Source organism: Thermobia domestica, chromosome 2 (assembly GCF_964235325.1).
Source record: "Thermobia domestica chromosome 2, izTheDome1.hap1.1, whole genome shotgun sequence".
Taxonomy (NCBI): Eukaryota; Metazoa; Arthropoda; class Insecta; order Zygentoma; family Lepismatidae; genus Thermobia; species Thermobia domestica.
In genome coordinates this window covers 1,181,324-1,204,400 of record NC_137455.1, presented here as the reverse complement: position 1 = coordinate 1,204,400, position 23,077 = coordinate 1,181,324, and the positions used below count along the sequence as shown (strand labels likewise).

Here is a 23,077-nt window from a genome sequence, read left to right as displayed (position 1 = left end):
AAAAACATGGAAAACATTGGGAAAGTTCGCGATTTAGTGCGCTCGGATCGTAGACTTACAATTAGGCTAACGACCTGAACAAGCATCGAGTAATAACAGGTGATGAAACGGGTTTATGGATAGGACCCAGAAATAAAGGCCCAATTTTCTCAGAGGAAGAGCCCAGGTTCACCACAACCGAAGAAAGCGCGACAAGGTCGGTCGAATATAAAGACTTTTTTTTTTTTTTTTGATTCAACGGGTATCGTGTATCATGAATTTGCCCCTAGTGGGTAGACAGTCAACCAAAATTACTACAAAAGTGTCCTTCAGCGTTTGCGCGAAAATTTGTGGAGGAAAAGGCCTGCCCTCTGGAAAGACAGGAATTGGCTTCTCCACCACAACAATGCATCGGCGTATATTGTGCGTTATTGATCCATATTCTGGCCAAATTCAACATTCCTGTGCTCCGGCAATCCCTCTTTACCTGATTTCGCCCCTGCTGACTTCTACCTATTTCCTAAATTAAAACTGTCTCTGAAAGGGAAGAGATTTGACTCAACTGAAACACATCCAGGGAAATACGGAGAGAGTTCTTCACACCCATACGAGAAAGAATATTCAGTAATGGAAATACCGTTGGAATCGGTGTGTTCAGGCAGCAGGGAACTACTTTGACGGAGATTCAACGCAATAGTTTGTAAGTATTGTCATTTTTAAATTACAAGCTCAGTCTTAAAACTTTCCAATCAAACCTCGTACATCTTTTCCTGTATCTTTTGTTTTTCATTTATTTATTTATTATATCTACATTATTAATATTGCATTTACAATCACTTATTAACGTAGTAATAGTATTAATACCAATAAATATTTTTGCAACTCTGCTCCTATGAGTGAAGTCTGTGTCCAGTACAATATCTAAACACCTTACGTAAAAATTCTAACGACTGTAAAAGGTCATTCTCAACTAGACAAAAGTGCAAAGTAATTTACGGAAAATATAGTATTAACTAAAAGAAAAACGATACTTTTGCTTAGAAGCTCAGGAAATAAAACAATAAAAGACAGCGAAACACAACAATAAAAGGCAAAAAGATAATGAATGAAGATTCTCACCATCTCCTCCTCTAAGACGACTCCAGGCATTGTAAGCAGCTCCCTTTCTGGAAAATAAGTTCCCGGAGGGCTCGTAGCCATTGCTATCAGAGCTTGTCGCGTCCGTTCACAAGGAATCCACGCATCGCGACGTCGATCCGACTCACTTAAATGGATCGACTTCGAGAAGACATCTTCGCTCGGAGAAGGAGTTAAATACGAATCAGGAGTAAAATCTGGTGACGTTACCATACTGCTACAACTACTGCCACCAAGTGGTGGCTGATTCAGATCCACACCGAGTGATGACTGTGCTGGAGAAACGACATTTGAAGATGGTGGAAACATGGGGCTGACAGTATTCGCTCCAGAACTTATCATATCAAAAAATGCTTTACTGGAATCACTGCTGTCACTTGATATCTCTGAAAATATTTTACAAACAACCGGCTCCTCTTTCGTCTCAGATTTCGTACACACAACTGACGGAACAGCTCGGTCCACTTCATCGCGACCAGTTTTTGCGTTCGGATTCTCCGTAACTGGCGAAGTGTCTGGAATAGGTTTAAGTTGCTTAGGAATTTGAGGATGCTCCTTGTCTTTCCCTACATTCTGAGAAGCACTGCTCACACTGGTCATCATCGCAGAATTACTCGCTTGCGTTGGGGGAACTATTTGATCAAAGATATCCGGTCCATCGCTGGAGCCAAAATATGCACTAAGAGATGGGCCGGTGTCACTTTTCCTTCCTTCAGCTCCGAACTTCACCTTCGCCAGGTCGTGTGTAATGAGGGAGACCCCAGAGTCTTCAGTAGAGTGCTCATTCACCAACGTCACGTTCTGCAGTCCAGCTGAAGGCGCCCCTTCCTTTGGGTGATCCATCATGGCCTCTCGCTCACAATCCTATAGAGTAATAAAGCTATACTAACACAGAGGAAACTAAAATATACTTAATATATATATTTTTAAAAAGCTGCATGAATTCGATTTTTAATGCTTTGTTTCTGCTTATGTACAAGAACATTAACCTTCTTTTTAGTCATAATACAGTATTTAACACAAAAAATACATTAACTGCGTAGCGCAATACTTGGTTGTCCTTCAGAAATGACTGCAATATATGTATTTTTCTTCTTTTTCTACAATAACCATTGTTTAGATTTAATATAAGGTGTTCTGTGGCGACGAAATCATAATAGTACAAGTCCTGAAGCAACGAACCTGAACATGTAAAGGAAAATTAACTCATTGGTAAGTTTTTCTTATTTTATAAGAAGTGGTGACCCATGCTAAAATACAAATTGTCTTTTACGTCTTGGCTAGTACGTTCATAAACAGTAAGGAAAGGCAAAGTAACATAGAATATTGCCAAGCGTCTCCCAATATACAAATACCATTTCATTACAACTTTTGGGGACACCCAACCTTACATAGTGAGAGAAATTTTTATTTTTCACGCAACTTGTACAAAGAAAAAAATAAAAGTTATTTACCTTCCTGTTGCGTGGATTGTTTATTTTACCCTTCATCATTCCTTAAAGACTACTCTACGAATCCTATTTGATCAGAACCAAAATTAAATTTGGATAAAGGCAGTCTTAACGAACAACAGCATCATATCATAATTTGTAACCAATATGAGAATGAAAGTCGGGATTTTATTGACATTAGTTAGTGTGTAACAAATATGACTCATCCACATGTTTCGGAATTGCATCTAACCCTCTTTACATATCAATAGCTGAAAATAATGGATGTAAGACTACAAGTATCAATTTTCTTGTGCTCCTAGTAGCGGTTATAACCAGCGTGAAACAAACAATGCATCGCAGCTTTATTACAGTTAATCTAAGCTTAACTAATCAAGAAGTTGATCGTGTCTAATAAGCTTTACACATCAAGTAATTATCTGTGCCTGTAATGTGTGGTGTAATATCTGATGAAGGCAATGATACGTTGTTAAAACTATAACACTATCATTTATTCCGACCATCGCACATCGCACTTCACTCAAACTCACTATATATATACTTTACATTTATCCATTCCACTTTTAAATTTTCAAGTTACCTGCGCGTCGTGAAGTTTGTACGTTTCAAGCTACTAAGCTGAAATTAAGGTTATTATTGTTTCCTCCTTTGATGATTCTTCCCGAAGTGGAGATCCGAACGGGGGACTATTTTACCTCAGAAACAACCATGACTGTACTTATTGCTCTCTTTTGTTCTTCCTGGGAAGAAGATGTGGTATTTCTTAATTTTCTTTTCACATCTCCATGCCATTGATCACCTTGTGATTCATCAGCCTTTTAGAACAGTTTCTTCCCCCCCTTCCCTAAGGATAGGAATGAGCCCTGATCTCCATTCGCTCATCTGCCCTTCCAAAAAGGTCGATGGTACCTGAAAGACGCTGATTCCGCCGATAAAAAAAAAAAAAAAAAAAAAAAGAACTTACACAGAAACCTATGCTAGGTGGTCATCTTAAGTTTTGTTGCATGTACTCCGTCTCAGGGCCCCTTGACGGAGTACGTCCGTGGGAATAGGCGCGTTATTGACAGTAAGTATAAGCTTAAAAAGAAAATATTTGACGCTGTTTTAATGTTCATAGATAACCCTTACGTCCGTCTTCAAACATGAATAACTTCCGTAAAAATACGCTTTCTTTTGAAATTAAGATTTTACCTGAAATTTTTCACAAATTGGCAATGTATTCTTAAACTGCACTACCAACTAAATAACAAACAAACAAAAAAAAAGAGCCATGTTTCTTAAATTCTATAAATTTACCCTGAAATCAATCCATCTCTTACTAATTCAACAAACTGTATCTGTATCTGAGTGCAGGAAAAACTGAACTGAGATACCTACAAAATAAAAGGGTTAAGTGGTGTATCGCGGGACCAATTCTAGGAACTTTAGCAGGTGAGTTGCAGAATTTATTTTCTTTTTTGGGGAAGAGCAGGTGAAAGACGAACAGAATAGTTGAAGTTAAGAAAATCGTCGTTGTTTTAGATGATGCGAATGGCACAGTATGTGGAGGCGGAACGGACTATTTGCGGAGAGATATTCTTGTTATGATTTACTCGTGGGAAAGGCAGCGTGGAAATGGTGCGTAAATTACACGATTAACATATCGCGTTTGAGTTTTATCGAGCTATACAAAATAACGAGTATCAGTTTTTGAAATTGTGTGAAAGACATAGTCTACTAAACAAGCGAACAGTTTGTCGGAAGTCTGAAAGCGAATTGAAACTACAGAAAAGAGGAACATCTAACCTAACCTAATTTAGTACATTCTGGTACTTTGTTTTTGCATGGCATTTAGTATCTTCTCCAAAGTTATACAACACATAAGCAATGCATTCTATGCGATATAAAATGTCTTTTCACTATCCTCGATTATGAGTACACCCACTGCGTCTGACGCGCCTGCTCCTTACGGACGCACTGCCCATCCCGATCTTCCTCAGATAGCTCTCGTGCTTTTTAGTGGCTACCTAGCACGAGTTGGTTTGCGTTTTATGCACTATACATTTTACGCCATACGCCCACACTTTATTTTCAAGGTTAAAGTTAAGGAGCCGTACTTCCCAGTTAGGGAAGGACGAGAAACGCCACACTTTCAGGAATTATTCATTGACTATCTAGGATGTTAAAAAGTAGGTAATAGACTGAGTTCTTGCCCTTGTACTTAGGGTGTTTAGGTAGTGCAACAGTAAGATGTATCCTCGTGCACGGGAGATGAGAAGTAGCTGTTCTTAACTATTACCATTTTCAACAATACTCACTACCAAGTGAGCCAGCACCTAGTAATTTGAAGGAGAAATTAAATAATACTCCCTATTCTTCTCGATTTTCGTGTGGTCCGGCGATACAGCACTAATGCCCAATAAAATTAGATACTTTCAATGTCATTTAATTATTACTTGGCCCGTTTTTGTCACTTCGATAAACAATACTCATACCTAAACTCAAACACTTCATTTAACTTATTCATTAATTTAATGCCCGAAGCAAGATACACAGCTAAAAAGAGTAAAACTATTACAACATATATTCTGTGCTACAGACGACACGATTATATAGTGCTGGAGTAGTGCCAGGTACATAGTCTAAAGCTGCCTGAATATACCTCAAGGAATTATATAATATTCTTCACACGCTGGGCCTCATTCCGTTTCTGTCAACACAAAGTTTTGTAGAGAGCAAGGCACAGGAAAACTTCGAAACTGTAATTTTAAATGGTTGTTTGTCTTTGATCGAATTTTCCATAAATATATTTCACATTGCTTACATATATTTTAGTAAGCCACTTACGTATAAGGTACTTAAAAAAAGGATGGGCTTCATAACTACAAAACACCACCCGCCTTATGCAGAGTCGTTTTGATGTTATATTAGCGTCATACTAAAGGCTTGACTACTGCAAGAAACATATGTTAGTCGAACTCTTTAGTATGGCACTAATATAACGTCAAAACGACTCTGCATAAGGCCCCAACATTTTAAAATCAACGTTCATCTTTAACCTCATTTCATAGTGGTCTATTCAAAGTAAAATATATTTTTAGTGTCAGTCAGCATGGCAATTATTTTTTATTATAAAATTTTGTAATAGTATTATCAAAATTAACGTACTACAACGCAAAACACGCAGAAAGCAATTTTAATTTCTATGGCGAGTATCGCAAACTAAAATGTAAGTTTTGTGTTGCGTTTAGTCAGACTGTTACTGGATGAGGTCTCTGTTACATAAATCCACAACAATCCGTACAGAATAAGATATAAAACATGCAAATACACCAAGCCACATAGGAGAACGAGACGTCTACAATAAGTGCAATTTTACGCTGACGAATTTGCTGCATTTGTTATGATTAGTCAATTATAATTATATATAATTTTCTTATAAAAATGAAACATATATATTACAACTGTAGAAGCATCTTGTCCTTTTCTGGTATCGCGGGCATGGTGTCCATCACTTTGTATATTTGTTGTATTCTTTTAAAATTGCAGTTACAAACTTAATTATAAGTTTCACAATTTTTAGGTCATTTTCTCATGCTTGTAGGACATGTATAGCGTGTTGGAAATTTAAAAGCAAAATGGGAATTTGTATCTTTCGAGATGGGATTTTTATAAAGTTCCGGGTTGGCATCACTGAGTAAGTGTGTGAGATCAAAATGGCACTGTCCTATATACCCAATGAATTAGCATCTCACACAAGAAGAGTTTGTAGCTTGTACAAGAGAGCATTGAGAAACTTGGAATCATGGTATGAAGACAAGTAAGTAGTCGGATATTGCGTTCTGGTTTACTTTTAGCGAACCACTAGAAAGAATTGTCGAAAAATTATAATTCTCTTACTAATCTCTTCGTGTCCTCCAAAAGGTTTCCGATAGGCGACGTGAAAATATCTTAGTTTAGCTACTATTCAAGTAGGGGGGGGGGGAACAGAAGCAATTGTTGAAAATTTATTATTATTTTACGATTTGCGTATAAATACGGCTTCCGGATGTGTAGCATAAAAGCTATAGCGCAAAAAACAACCTGTGCTAGGCGGTCACTAAAAATCACGAATACTATCTAACAGAGTCAACGCAGGGCGAAGCTGTGGGCCAATGCGTGAGTCTATCTGAAAGGACCAGGCACGTCAACGACTGTGGATGTGCGCGTAAGCGAGGGTAGCATTTGTCATTGTTTCCTACGAGTAACGGTACACTTATAAAGTAAAGGTTTTGTACACTTCAGAAATACACTGGCAATGAAAATCTGCATCTAATAGTCATGGGATGGCATTTAGTATCTCCCCCAATTCGTTTCATGCTTCCAGACCGACTACCTTGTTTTAGTCTAAATTGTAAACGGGCTTTGTGGGGCTTATAACCCCCTCTGATCGCTTAACTATATTTTATTACGTGACACTTAAGATCTTATACTTGCAAAATTTGGAGGGAGACTAAATATCAGCTGAATTATCTTTCGTATGCAATCACTTATTTTATACCGTCGTAAAGCAATCGGGCTTGGGCGGGCCGACTGTTATTCCTTTGGGCCGGGCCGGGCTTGGGCTGGCCGACACTGATTTCTCTTCAGGTCGGGCTGGGCTGGGGCCGATCAATTGCAATTTTTTAATAATTATTGACTTTCGTTAAACGATAATTGGAATAAAGCCAAACGTTAAAGAAGTGTGTCCGTGAAAAATGTTACAAAAAATGCAATAGCTATTTACAGTTTGTGTTGCTTAGCGGCTCCACTTTCACTATAGAGGATTGCAGGCATTATGCGGTAAATTGAGCTCTGATCTTGACCTTCACTGAACTCAAAATATAACAAAAAGGGGTGAGAATGTTTTGTCTGTCGCTAAACAATATTGCCATCTTCACTTTATGCTAAAAACAATTAAGTTAGATTTTTGTTACAGGGAGTGGAGATTTTGTTCTCCCGATGACAGGCAAAGTTCTAGGAGGCAATGGTACCATTCGGGAGGCAAGCGTCAGGTTGTAAACCAGAGTTTAGAAAAGGTTTCTGAGGTTAGGTCAAATTTAGTACTAAATTTTGAGAAAGATTGGGGCTCGAGCTAATTTTTTAAAAAATTTATCGGGCCGGGGTCGGGCCAAAAACTTTTAAAATTTATCGGGCCGGGCTTGGGCCAAGAATTTTAAAAAACTTTTCGGGACCGGGCCTAGGTACGTTCGGGCTTTATTGGGCTCGGGCCGAAATATTCGGCCCGTGCAGGTCTCTACCCTAAACTGCAGCTGTATATTTATTAAATTGGTCCTACATGTTATGAAGATTTTTAACAATCTTCTAGATACAAACTAATGAGGCAGATTGCATTGGAGTCAATAAGTGGGAAAGAAAGTTAGAGCCTACTAAAAACTTTATTCTGGTTTCCATATGGGCGAACCGTCAAAAAAACTTGACTAAATAGCCATAGTTGCCAGCCATTAAATTCTAACGTAAGAGCTTCCAATGCCAAGACAAGAGTGCAAACTGGCGTATTCCCCGTATGGGCTGGGCTAAGTTAAACTAGGACAATTAGTTGATAAATGGGAATGCGTATTTATAGAAATGTGCAGATTAAAAATATTTCGGGGAAATTTACAAAACTATAAAACAATAATTTTAAACGAAACTCCGTGATGTATAGGTGACCAGAAGCTACGTCTGCATCTCTAAATATATTTGGGGTTAAGGAAGATCTTATCGAACACACGATACAGGAATTCCCGAATTCCAATGTTGGTCCAGCAGTATACATTCCAGGTAGATCGATAACATTAAAATACAAGTTACCTAAACTCATGTCAATATTTGAAGAAGAAGCATTTCCATTCGACAAGCATTGTTGTACATGAACCCTTTTAAATTTTATATAGTTCTCATGGAGCAGTCTCTTCTTTTTGGGCTTGAACCAATAAAGCTTTTTACCTTGGGTTTTCTGTGTTTTCTCAAGCATAGAAGCATTGTAGAACTTGTTTCGTGGGGGTTTTTGCATCTCGGGGTAATGACGTCATAAGGGGAAAATTATATTTTTTGTTACACCTAAGTTTATTATTTTTTGGCGGGCTTACTGTAGCAGCTAGAAGATTGAAATTTTGTACGAACATTCACAGTATACCCTAGTATTTACCATATTTTTTTCAGCTCTGTAACATGGGCGGAGTCCATAGGGGCGACAAGGGTGGGGAATGCGGTTTTTTCCCAGGGAAATTTCCCTTTTATCTCAAATTTCCCACCTCTGGTATATGAGGAAATTTAAAATATGCGATGTAAAAGTGTGTTCTATTCTGAAGAGAACGAGCTATGAACCATGGTCTTGGATTAATTAGGGATGTCTCAGGAAATTTTTATATGAGGCCCTGTATAAGCAGGCATGTGCACTATTCTGGGAATATGCGTAGCACATTGGTAAATATTTTTCAGCTCTTATTTCTCAAGATAGGAGCCTGGAATTTCGTACATGCAGTCAGCATACCAGTTGCTATTTCCTGAAATTTTTTCTGACGTCTGCGCTAACACAGGGGCAGCTCCAGAGCGAGAAAAGGGTTTTTCTTGTAAAACATTCCCTTTCTTCCCGATTTACTCGCTTTATATACACGATGGAGAGATGCGAGTAGTACCGTCTGAAAGGTTCTATTCTGAAAAGAACGAGCTATGAACCATGGTCCTATGTTAATTAGGGACGTCTCAGAAAATTTTTATATTTCATCCGGGTCATTTAAGGTAAAATGGTCCATTGTGAGGAAATTTAAAAAAAAATCCCTCCCTTACTTTTCAAGACCATAGCCTGGAATTTTGTACACGCAGTGAGCATACCCGTTGCTATTTCCTGATTTTTTTTTCTGATGTTTACGTTAACACAGGGGCGCTCCAGAGGGCCCCAAAATTTAATTAAAAAGAGGGATTTCTTAAAGAAAAGCTGAGAGAATTTGCATTTTTTTTCCCTCAGGTGCATCATAGGGACATTTGAATAGCACTTTTGTAAAGGCAGGTCTATTCTGAAGAGAACGAGCTATGAGTCATGGTTCTAGGTTAATTAGGGACGTCTCAGAAAATTTTTATACCGGTATTTAATCCGGGTCATTTAAGGTGAAATGGGGCATTGTGGGGATTTTTTTAAAAGAATCCCTCCTTTTTCAAGATAGGAGCCTGGAATTTTGTACATGGACTCAGTATACCAGTTGCTATTTCCTGATTTTTTTCTGATGTCTGCGTTAACACAGGGGCGGCTTCAGAGGGCCCCAAAATTTAAAAAGAGGGATTTCTTAAAGAAAAACACGAATTTCTGCATTTCCTCCTCTGGTGCATCATAGGTACTCCCATGCGCAAAAAATATTGCGCGTATACTGTAACTCACGATTTTTCGCAATTATTCAATTTTCCTTATGTTTATGGGTAAAATTCAGTTATTAGTATGTGGAGATAATAGAAAGCAATCCATCTAAGGAGATATTTCCAAAAAATATAATAAAATAATAAAAATATAAGCAAAAAACAAAATTATGTTCGGTTTTGTGTATACTGGCAATAATGTTTTCGAGGGATTTTTTGCAGTAGCACAGCACGATTACAGAGGGAATAACTTTAGTTGAATGAAGGAACTGGAAAGTGGACTAATATATTGCATTTATTGGCTTAAATCTAGGGTGTAAATTGTCTACCAAATATAAATTAGCTTCTGTAACCAAGATGTTATACGGAAGTATAGAAACAAAGAGAAAACTGTTGTCTTAAGTTTGGAAGTGACATGCTCTATAGCCATGAGCATTTATTTGTTAAGAAAAAGACAGGCAACAAAAGGTAGTCTGTGTGGTCAAGTGGGTAGAGTGGCGGACTAGTAATTCTTATATTGTTTTGACACCAGATCGAATCCCATGCGATCCCATCCAATTTTTTCTTTAAAAAACATTGTAGAAAGTGTATAATTTTTATGTTAATAAGAACCGAAACAATATAATAATGAAATAACTTTTTTGTTTTTTCTGATGACGTATTTATATAGAATTGGTGTATGCTGTTGTATAGCTTCTTTTATCAACCTCTTTTCATGAAAAAAAATTGTCTCCAATAAAGTATGAAAAATATATATAGACAGAAACAGACATCTTAGTATCAAAAGTGATTAATCGTGATGAATTAAACAAGTTTCCCGTTGTTAAAAAAGAAAACTATAGAAAATTATTGAATTTGGTCTTTAGGTTTTTAGCATGCTATATATATTCTTTATAAGACTATACTTTATAAGGGAAGATGTGCGATCATACCCACAAATTTAGCTAGTGAGTGAAAGATGTTTTCGGCACAAATATTTTACAGGTTTAGGTGCATGAAACACCAATACGCCATGGTCTCGACCTTCGTTTATTCCACATTATTATCCGACATATCATAGCAGGTAAAAAGCAGCATCAATTGGCAAGAAGAACTGCAAGTTGTGGTCTGTTTTCGATGCTCCGGACTCGATCGCCTAGCACGCCCGTCTATACCATGACTCATACGTTTATCATTCAGTGCAGGCACGTATCCTGCTTTTCTTTTCGGAGGGGGCCCAACACGAATTCTCGTAAGCATGTAATTCTAATGTTTCAAAAATATCAATAATAATAATAATAATAATAATGCGACAGTTCTGTATTTCTCTTAAACGTTTCTTACTTTTCATTTATGAACCGGTCAAACTGCATTGTAACACAAACGAAATCAAAAAATATTTTCTAGAGACATGTAAGGAAAACTGTCTGCTACGTATATCACATAAAAAAATAGCAAATGGCTATGAGTGTAGCGTTCTAATACAGTAATGTTATAAACAAAACGGAAACGAAATTATAATCCCATTTAAAAGTGTGCTTTAATTTCACCTGGTTTCAATGGCATTACGGTATATTCTTACAAGTAACACTCCGATTTTGATAAAATTTGGCAGGTAGATACTACACAAAATAAACGAATACATGTTTCTTTTTTTCTGCGGAAAAACGATTTTAGGGGGCAAAAGCCCCCACCCAAAATTTTGAAAATTGACGCCCGAAAGGCAAATACAAGTGGACCAAAGTGAACGAAATTGTGCACAGATATGGCAGACGTAAAATGAAGGAATACGTGTTTTGTATTTTCCTGGAAAAAACGGTTAGGTGGGGCACAGACTCCTCCAAACCTTTGATCACGAAATATCAAAAGTGCTAGTAACAATATGTCAGATGTGTGTAAAGGACGAAGAATTCCAACGACACTTTGTGTATATACGATACGCAAAAACTAAACGAATACCTGTTTTTTTGATTTTCTGGCGAAAAAATGGCTTTTGGGGGCAAAAGCCCCCATCCAAAATTTTGAATGTTGATGCCCGAAAGGCAAGAAAAAGTGAATCTAAATGAAAAAAATTGTGCCCAAATATTGTAGACGTAAAATGAGGGAATACGGGTTTTGTATTTTCCTGGAAAAAAGAAAAGAAAACGTTTGGGTGGGACACAGACCCCTCCAAAACTTTGATCGTGAAATATCAAAAGTGCTAATAACAGTATGTCAGAAGTGCCCAAATTTACATGAAGAATTGGAACGACACATTGTGTAGGGACAATACACAAAAAACAAACGAATACGGTATTTTTTCTGCGAAAAAATAGTTTTAGAGGGAAGAATTCCCCACCCAAAATTTTGAAATTTAAGGCCAAAAAGGCAACAAGAAGTGCACTGAATTGGATGAAATCGTGCACACATATTCTAGACGTAAATTGAGGTAATTGTGTTTCGTATTTTCCTGAAAAAAAAAAAAAAAAAAAAAAAAAGGTTGAGTGGGGCACGGATCTTCTAAGTTGGTTATTACGAAATATCAAAAGTGCAAATAAGTATACGTCAGAAGTTCCTAAAAGTATGGAGAATTGCAACGAAACTTCGTATAGGGACAATTTGCAAAACAATAAATGAAATGTGTTTTAATTTGTACGGAAAAACAGTGTTGGAACCTAGAGCCACTCCGAAAAAAAAATATTACCGTAAAAGTGCAGGAAGGAGTGGACCGAAGCAAATGAAATTGTGTGTAGATATTGTATAGACTGTATGTAAAATAAGGACTTTCGTGTTTTTAAGATGTCCCTATCAATTTTGGCACATCAACAGCAAACAGGAAATTAATCGGCACGTGTTTTTGTTTATGCGGAAAATCATTGTAAGGGTTAAAGTTGCCTCGTGAAATACTATAAAATACGCTATACTGTTTGTGATTGTTGTTGATCTGCCAAATTTGAATAAATCTGATGGAGACACTTGTGAAACAGGAGAGGCTTTATTTATCATATCCAATATCTATAGACAATTTCATTGGCTTCGGTCCACTCCTTCCGACACTCAACACCACGGTCCACTCAACAGTATTTTTCTTTTCAGGAAAATACGAAACACGTATTCCCTCATCTTACCTCTACATTTGTGAACAATTTCATTCAGTTCGGTCGATTTCTTCTTCCCTTTCGGGCGTCAAATTTCAAAATTCTGGGTAGGACCTTTTGCCCCCTAAGACCGTTTTTTTTCACAGGAAATAAAAAAAGCCGTATTTGTTTATTTTTTGCTTATTGTCCTAACACAAAGTTTTGTTCCAATTCTTCATGTAAATTTGGGCACTTCTGACATACTGTTATTAGCACTTTTGTTATTTCATGATCAAAGGTTTGGAGGAGTCTGTGCCCCACCTAACCGTTTTTTCCAGGAAAATACGAAACCCGTATTCCCTCATTTTTCGTCTAAAATATCTATGAACAATTTCGTTCACTTCGGTTCACTTTTTCTTACCTTTCAGGTGTCAACTTTCAAAATTTTGGGTGGGGGCTTTTCCCCCTAGAACCGTTTTTCCGCAGAAAATAAACAAAAACCGTATTCGTTTATTTTTTGCGTATTGTTCATACACAAAGTGTCGTTGCAATTCTTCATGTCCTTTACACACATCTTACATGTTACTAGCACTTTTGATATTTCATGATCAAAGGTTTGGAGGTGTCTGTGCCCCACCTAACCGTTTTTTCCAGGAAAATACAAAATACGTATTCCCTAATTTTACGTCTGCAATATCTGTGCACAATTTCGTTCACTTTGGTCCACTTGTTTTTGCCTTTCGGGCGTCAACTTTCAAAATTTTGGGTGAGGGCTTTTGCCCCCTAAAACCGTTTTCCCGCAAAAAATAAAAAAGCACTTATTTGTTTACTTTATGTGTAGTATCTACCTGCCAAATTTTATCAAAATCGGAGTGTTACACTGGGGAAGTGTTACTTGCTAGAATTATAACAACAACTCATTGCCCACAGTTTGAACACTGACTCAAAGTAATCTGATATAAAAGAACCTCAAAAGGAAAAAGTAGGTTTATTAAAAAGTGTTTGAGGTTTGGAAAGGGACAGCTTCCAGGACCTCACGCTGGATACGTCCCTGAGTCAATGCATTATATTTGTTTCTTGCAAAACATGATTATTAGATGAGTAATATGTAAAATTATATCATAGTTTGACTCTTAATAGGTCTTTCCTTAACACACCCATATTATCCGGCATTCTGCCTGTCTGTTTTATGTCGGATAAACGAAACTCTACTGTATTTCCAAAGATAGCATATACACAGGGGCTAGCGGTCTGCACGGGCCGGAATTTTTAGAACGGACCCTGCCCGTCCCCTTTAATTTATAATCTATAGGCATTAGCGGATTAAGAGCGGAGCCAATGGAGCCCAGGCTTCGGGACCCCAAGCTCAGAGGGCTCTTTAAAATCCCTCTGTTTAACAGTAAAATATAGTAATCAACTTATATTATAGGCTCCAGACCGATGCTAATTTTTTTCCGCTCGTCACGCTCGCGGTATCGCTAGATTTAAGTCTTTCCATCAGCAGCATTTAACTGTTAATAATGAATGCAATTATTTAATTGTTAATAATGGATTTAACTAAACTAATTATTGTAAACTTGGAGCACATTCAAATATTACAGCATAGTTCTCGGTAGTTCCATAAACCTATGAGGCTGTGGAAGGCAGCAAAGAAAATGTATGCACTGGAACTATTCTTAACATAGGGCCCCCTTAAAATAGTCGGCTCTAGGTCCCCAAAAGCCTTAATCCGCCCATGTCTATAAGCAATATTTCACGAAAAGCATGTATTTTTTAACAAATGTGTTTGTCATCAAGTTTTCATAAAGTAGTCCCTTTCTCCTTTAGGCAATTTCAGAGGCCACGGTGTTTCAGTGGTAGAGCGTTCTCCTCTTGTGCATGGAGTCCTTGGTTCGATCTATGCTCGCGCCAAGTGAACCTTGTGCTGGACACTGTGTGCGTGAGTTTTCTCGGGGTTCTCCCGTTTTATCCCACTTTCTTCATTCGACCATTTCATTCATTTCTTATCACTGTCTCCTTTAGCCTAGCCGGCATAACGTGGGACGTAAAACTTAAAGGTTTCATTTCAAATCATTTCAATCAAAAAACAGTTGTAGGAAGTATGTAATTTCGAATAAAACAAACTACTATATACAATTCTGAGTATATTATTCTTTTATGAAATTCTCGCAAACCTTATTTCTAAATCGAAGGGTAAGACGACTAAATTCACTCTCTTATTGTTATAGATCCATTTCAATTGAAGCAGTTGGAATAGTTGGAAAAAATTAAAAAGCCATACCCTATATTCCAGTGTGGCACAATTGGTATAACGCAGCACACTGGTGTGTCTAGCAAAGTGAACAGTGTGACGCAAACTGTTTCCTATTATTTGCAAGAATATTTGTCGAGTTTCTGTTATTTATTATTATTATTATTATTATTATTATTATTATTATTATTATTATTATTATTATTATTATTATCAACGATTCTTCTATGGACAGCTGTCTGTATACGGTTAAGCAACCACAAGTATCACATTGAGGGATAATGCAAAAGTCTATTCTATCGGGAATAACTGCATCCGTCTAGAAAGCTAGGACTAACAACAAAGGGATCCGATGTTCTGAACGCACACCGCCCCAAATCGTGAGTGCTACAAGTTCTCTTCTACGCCTTAGCACAATAAGGGCTGTTGCGTTAAGGGAGAGAGAGAAACAACTTAATTCCATTGCAGTTATATGCTTATTAAATGTTAACTTATGTTTATAAATTATGTAAATGATCGTATCGTTTTCTGTTTATTATTATTATTATTATTATTATTATTATTATTATTATACATTTCTTAATAGGTTGATTGCCACGTGTATGGAATTCCATACACACGGCTCTCCTGTGCAGCAGAACGTGATGATTTTCCATACGCAAACAATGTAGATATTCCAAGTTTGTTGTGTTCGTTTTATAGGTGTGTATGTAATTAGATACATATGGCGTAGAAATCAAAATTTAATATCCATGCCACGTATATGCAAAACCATACACAAAGAAATTTATGAACAAAGACATTGAGTTTCAGTTTATCGTCTCTTTCAGCAGCGAGGCTATATGAGACGTGGACCTACTGATTAAAGTGGAATCTGAACCACCTGAGCTCCCGCCGGCCGAAAACAAAGAATGTTCATTTCAATGCAAACCTATGTAGGCCTACGGACTTCAATATTCGCCCTCAAACGAAAGTGAAGACTATCCATGATTCGCAGTATTAAACTCTCTCTCACCTCTGTATTCTCCTAACATGTCTCCCAGCGATTACAACATTTTTTGGCGTCTCAATCACTTCTTATGTTAGTAGGATAGCTTTACCTAGAGGCCACTGATTAACCTGGCATTGTATTTTTCACTTTTTTACCTTTGGAATTGACAATCATCGTTTGGACATTTCAGTCGCACCTACCTAATATTAACAATGTTTCTACGATAATTTCGTAACATTGTATTATTTCTTTGTTGATTAGCTTGGTTAGGCTTATTTAAACACTTTAAAGAAACGTGTAACATCTCTTGGACGAAAATATACTAGCTCTCACTGGAAATCAAATCCAGAACCAATGCACTTGAACCATTTGACCACAACAAGGCACATTTAAAAAGAGGTTTCGATTTTGTTCGGAAAATTGTGACTAGGTGTAACATTAAAAATACATTTAAGAAAGGGTACGGAGCAAACGCACTGTACTTTCTCGGTTGAATTTCTTACACTGACTCGTGTTAGGCTGCAACTATTATTGAAACATTTATTTGGGAAATTGCGAATAAAATAATATTTTGGAAAACTTTGCTAGAAGAAACTTCAGGCCCAAAAGTAAAGTACCCATTGGTCATATTTTGGTTAGAAATAACTTGATCCATATACTAGAATTATTAAGGATATAATTGTATGCGAACTATAAGCAAAAGCGTCTGAGTAATTTCTGAGAAAATCATGAAAAAAGTCACCCCAAGAATAAATTATCCTTTGTGGATCTTTTCAGGACAAACAAGCTATGCTATATTGTTAGTGTTTTCATAAAACATTTATTTATGAAATACGAACACAATCGCCTGAGTCGTTCTTGAGAAAATCGCAGGGTAAAACTTACTGTCAAAAGTATTATACCACTTCTAAATTTTCCGGATGAGGGAATTATACCATATAGCTAGGTTATTTATGTAACATGTATTTATAAAATATGAACAACAAACTCTCCTGAGTTGTTTTTAGGAAGGTCATCGTTAAAAGCTTACCCCCAAAGGTAAACTCTTCTATCTGTAATTTTGACAGTATATCGAATAATTTTTAAGCAAATCGTCGGGAAAAATTTCACTGTCAAAGTAAACTCTCTCTTTTGGATTTTTCTTTCCGGAACAAGCGAGTTATGCATATTGTAAGAGTGTTACAGACAATATTTTTACTGAAATTAGAAGAAATTTGTCTCAGTTATTACTGAGAAAATTGTCAAAAAAAAAAAAAAAAAAAAAAAATCAACCCTTGAGAAAACCACTTCTTCTGTATGTTAACGGAATAAACGATTTATGCTGTATCTTAGTTTATTAATGAAACATTTCTTTACGAAATATGAACAAAATTGCCTGAGGCATTAATGGGAAAACCATCGGGGGAAAGCTCACCCTAAGAGTAAACTACTCCTTCGAACGAGTTGTCATATTATTAGGTTATTAATAATACGTTTATTTATGAAATGTGGTTGAGAAAATTGTGGAAAAAGAACGCATACCATACAGTAAATTACACCATATATATTTTCTCAGAAAAAATATTCATATACGGTGGATATTTGTTAATAAAATATATATTTATAAAAAGTAAATAAAATCGTCACAGCTTTTTTTTCTTGAGAAAATTGAATTATTTTACATTTTAATCCTTCAGTAAATTACCCTTACTTTTAGGTGTCGAAGGATATAAAATTCGAAAGATAGTATGTTATTAAAACGTTATGTCTAGAATTCGGTCCAGATACGTTGAACAGTATGGCCTCTATTTGAGTGCATGTAAAAGCGTGACGAACCGAGAGACGAATAGATGGACAGACATCGAAAAATAATTTTTTCGATATGTAGGAGCATTGTAGCTTGAATTCATTGAAATCTGGTATTCGGTTTTTATAACTATCCCCACACTTTCTTCTTTCGTCGCTCGACTGTGAAAACGAATAGGCCTATACCGACACGTAAGGTGATAATTTGTAATCCCAAAAATTTAATTTGTTATGTTTAATGTGTTGTCACGCTAGAAAAAAAAAACTTATGCATGTTACATCATTTTATTATCAGTTTTACACGCTACTGTATAATTTGGTATGATTATAATTAATACCCATGGCATCTTTTGGAAGCATTCGTGTTCCTCACAAATAGAGCTGTTAATTTAGTTTTGTTTAAAGAAAGCATCCTTTATTTCCTTACACAGACTTATGATTGCATTTGTTGCACTTGTGGATATGAAACAAAAGGAGAGAGAGAGTCAATACTCTAAAAAGAAACACACACACTGAAACACTAGAACAGTAATTTAACATCAGCTTTTTTTTTTTTTTTTCTTCATGACAACGAGCTATCGCTGTGACTGTGTTCGCCACGCTGTGTGTAAGGCAGCAGGTCGCGCATGTTTTGTTTTTTTTACTGTTCCTGACTCACAGACACTCGCAGTGAGTTGAAGTTACTTCTGCTGACGGAGAGGGAATGATTAACCATATCATACCATAAACTGAAAACAATCGCTATTAGTAATAATACACTAATTCTAAATAAATATGTCATCAGAAAAAACAAAAAGTTATTTCATTATTATATTGTTTCGGTTCTTATTAACATAAAAATTATACACTTTCTACAATGTTTTATAAAGAAAAAATTGGATGGGATCGCATGGGATTCGATCTGGTGTCAAAACAATATAAGAATTACTAGTCCGCCACTCTACCCACTTGACCACACAGACTACCTTTTGTTGCCTGTCTTTTTCTTAACAAATAAATGCTCATGGCTATAGAGCATGTCACTTCCAAACTTAAGACAACAGTTTTCTCTTTGTTTCTATACTTCCGTATAACATCTTGGTTACAGAAGCTAATTTATATTTGGTAGACAATTTACACCCTAGATTTAAGCCAATAAATGCAATATATTAGTCCACTTTCCAGTTCCTTCATTCAACTAAAGTTATTCCCTCTGCAATCGTGCTGTGCTACTGCAAAAAGTCCCTCGAAAACATTATTGCCAGTATACACAAAACCGAACATAATTTTGTTTTTTGCTTATATTTTTATTATTTTATTATATTTTTTGGAAATATCTCCTTAGATGGATTGCTTTCTATTATCTCCACATACTAATAACTGAATTTTACCCATAAACATAAGGAAAATTGAATAATTGCGAAAAATCGTGAGTTACAGTATACGCGCAATATTTTTTGCGCATGGGAGTACATACGAATAGTACTTTTGAAAAGGCAGCTCTATTCTGAAGAGAACGAGCTATAAGCCATGATCCTAGGATAAATAGGGACGTGTCAGGAAATTTTAAAGTTACATTTTGTGTTTTTAGGCCTATTTTGGGTGCATTTTTGATGCTTTCCTACAGAGGTAAAAAAAAAAAAAAAAAAAAAAAAATCCCTCCCTTACTATTCAACCTATGAGAACAAAATTTGGTACAGTTGTTTAGTACACTAAGTAGTATTTTTCAAAATAATTTGAGTTTTGTGTGGGCCCCAGGCATTTTTTTAAATCTCAAAAATCCCGATTTTCCCTCAAGTATTCCCCTCCGGTACATCATAGGGACATGTAAGTGGTACTGTTCGAAAAGCTGTTCCATTCTGAAAAAAAAAAAAAAAAAAAAAGAGCTATGAACCATGATCCTAGGGTAAGTAGGGATGATACTGTCGCTGCTTATCTGAGACTCAAGAAAAACGCCAAAAAAGGCCAGAATTTAAAAGGGTTAAACAACAAAAATATCGTCAAAACTATAATTTGTACAGACATATTAAGTGTGGTAACTTGATTATCCACAACTCATTGGAATTCTAAAACTTCAGGGAATATACTCAATATAAAATACTTATATTACTCCATGTCCAAAAGTAACTACAAAATTACTTTTGCCTTCATGAAAGCTCATGGAAATATTGACAGACATGGCAATATTATTGATTTAGCGACTAAAACTGCATGTCATGAACGACAATGCGTTAATCTCAAGTTACCACCAAATAATCTATATAATACAATTACGACAAAGTACCATTCAGATCTATCTACCTGGAAAGACAGAAAATAGCAGCTTCCTGGACAACTTTATTGGGATATTCTGGATAATATTCAAGATAAACCTCGTAATTACATAGAAACTTGGACCAGACGAGAAATTTTACTTTATTATAGATTAGTACTTGGCACGTGATTAACTGCATCAAAATCTTTTCAAATACAGAAAAAGAAACCTTTCACTGTTGGTGTGATAAAGACACTGGCACGCTCAACCACCTAATTTTCGTATGTGATTTTCTTCAGTCTATGAGGCAAAAATTGATTGTTCAACTTCAACAACTTCATGATTACTCTCTCCCCTATAAATATATTCTGGCTAGTAGTAACTGGACTTCAATCAAGATTCTGATACAATTTTTATTGAATGCAGGACTAAATCTTTATTTAAAAAAATCTATTATAAACAGAATATTTCCAATTCATTCTTTTTGAGGAAAGCAAGGATACAGTCGAAAAAAAAAATAGCAAACTAAAAATAATTCAATAAAATTAATTATGCCATTCTTCAAATCATCTCCTTTCAAAGAAGTAATATAAATTATTCATCTTCATTCTCAGCACATGTGGACTTTGAAGTCTGGTGCGTTTATCAACCACTGCTAACAGTGAAGAAGACAAGACAAGACACGAAACAGGATTAACAGCTACAAAATTTAAGGAATCTTGAAAACCAGAGCCGGCCTTAAGCCGACTGGACCGATTGCTCCCAATCGGGCCCCGTGCTAGTGCCTTCTACTGTACTCTCCAGTCTAATCTACTCTCGAGTGCCGTTTTAACAGCATATTGGCCGTAAAGCAAATAAGTGTGTTATGGTCCCTATGATTAAGTTTTGCTCCTAATACACGCCATGCTGCTCGCGGGGCCCCCGTCCAAGTAGCTATGGTACCATTAAGATGGCTCTGCTACTCTCGGTTGTCAAAGTACACTCAACAACGTATTGCAATACAGGCACATCCATGGACTCCACAAGGGAGGGTATGGCCCAAGGGCGCCGATTTCTCTCTAAATTTGGGGGGAGGGCATTCAGATGCAGAAGGTATATATATATATATATATATATATATATATATATATATATATATATATATATATATATATATATATATATATATATATATATATATATATACGAGGATTTTAAGACAGTTGCATTCAAATTATGCCAAATATTGTATATTCATAAATACAATAGGGGCCCACATGAGCTTTGCCTCCCCCCCCCCAGGATCGGCGCCCTTGGTATGGCCTCTTCCTAACAAGTAAATGAATAGTTTGTATTAAGTTTCCGGGCATAAGCAAATATTTTCTGAATTTAATGCTGCAGTAGCTTCTTTTATTTTTCTTTCTTTCTTTTTTTTTTTTTTTAACGTTTACAACTTCTGTTATAAAAATATATAGTATGTCCAGGGAATATTCTGCACACACCCAACACCCCTAATACTACCCCAAATTTCCTTACACACACCCCTGGGCGTAAAAATATTGTTTTCTTTGAGTTTGTGTAAAAGTATCATTATTCTGGGTGCACACCCTCTTTTATTTTATTTATCCTTTATCCCGCTAAGTAAAAGTTCCTTGCGTTCTTACTGATTATGTCGTCTGATACTACCGGGAACACCGAGATGGTATTAAATAAACCAGCCTCAGTGCAATTTCTTTGCATACCGGTATCCTGTCTCTTAGTATAGCTATATTAAAAATACAAAACCAGCGGACAAGCTTTGACCTCCTGCGAAAAATCCTGTGGATGTATTTTCTTTTTAAATCAAGTCAGGATAACCGAATGTATACTAGTGCGTACTGAATAGGTGTCTGCTTATGACAGTTTGTCTTCTAACTCGAATAATCCAATGGAAAATATGTCATCCATCTTCCATCAGTTCCTTAAGGTTTGTGGTCGTCTCATAACCGTTTCATTTGGTCTGCAGTCGATAACAACTTCAAGCTCATTGTACCTTTCATAAGTAGCTACCTACGATGTTCTCATTAGCGTACATTACGTTTTCCTAACTTGAATGCTTTTCAAAAAGATACAGCTGTTAAGAAGTCTTCGAACCGTCGAATTCATATCAGTGTTCATTTCATTATGTCTTACAAATATAAACTTATGGAAACATATACTTCATCACTGTATTTCTCGTAAAATTCTAACTCAATTTGATATATTACATGACCCCCTTCCTTGTTAAAAAAGTCGAGCGAGATACAAGATGACCGACTTCAAGATGGCGGCCACGATAAGCATACCCTAAATAGATGTTTACTTCCTTCCGGTATCAGTTAATGTGTTTTTGTTTTCCATTTCTTTATCCGTTTTACAAATAGTGAAATTTTCAAACTTGAAACACATTGTTATGGCTTATTCTAATCAATCAGGTTTTGGCCACTGTGGCCCTGTACAGACAGAAGCACTTTAAATTTTGCTTACGCTCGTTTCTTCATTTCGTACACTAATCTGCCAAGATTGGTCAAGAAACTAGATTTCGACATCGATAGGTTTACTTGTAAGAAAAGAAAGCTATGAAATTCTGGTGTACAGAACGTACTTGAAAAATTACGAGGCACAAGGATGAAATACATATTTTAAAATTCATTCACTGTCTGCATTTTCATTTTAGCTATTTCTCTGAAAAATTAGCTGCTATAAGCAATGAACAGGGTGAGCGTTTTCAGTAGAACAGTTTGCAGATGGAAAAACGTCATGAAGGGAAATGGGACCCGTCCCTGATGAGAGATTACTGTTAGTTCATCCTCGAAGAGGACTCCACAACATAGAAACGGGAAAATGTTTCGAAATTGTCTTTGCCAT

The 23,077-nt window shown here is 36.3% G+C and overlaps 2 protein-coding genes across 2 annotated transcripts in view; one reads left to right on the top strand and one right to left on the bottom strand.

Annotated features, from left to right (window-relative positions):
* LOC145669780 (trafficking protein particle complex subunit 12) overlaps positions 1–5,174 on the bottom strand; it is a 30,392-nt gene extending 25,218 nt beyond the window's left edge. The window contains exons 1-2 of the mRNA XM_081738123.1: positions 5,042–5,174; positions 1,099–1,980 (exon numbers count right to left, since the gene is read on the bottom strand). Of these exons, the coding sequence (XP_081594249.1) occupies positions 1,099–1,962 (864 nt within the window). The 5' untranslated portion in view covers positions 1,963–1,980; positions 5,042–5,174. The remainder of the gene's footprint in view (positions 1–1,098; positions 1,981–5,041) is intronic.
* Positions 5,175–6,209: 1,035 nt separating this feature from the next.
* The window catches only part of LOC145669778 (NADH dehydrogenase [ubiquinone] 1 beta subcomplex subunit 9-like), a 35,036-nt gene continuing 18,168 nt past the window's right edge, over positions 6,210–23,077 (top strand). The window contains exon 1 of the mRNA XM_081738120.1: positions 6,210–6,366. Coding sequence (XP_081594246.1) covers positions 6,263–6,366 — 104 coding nt within the window. The 5' untranslated portion in view covers positions 6,210–6,262. The remainder of the gene's footprint in view (positions 6,367–23,077) is intronic.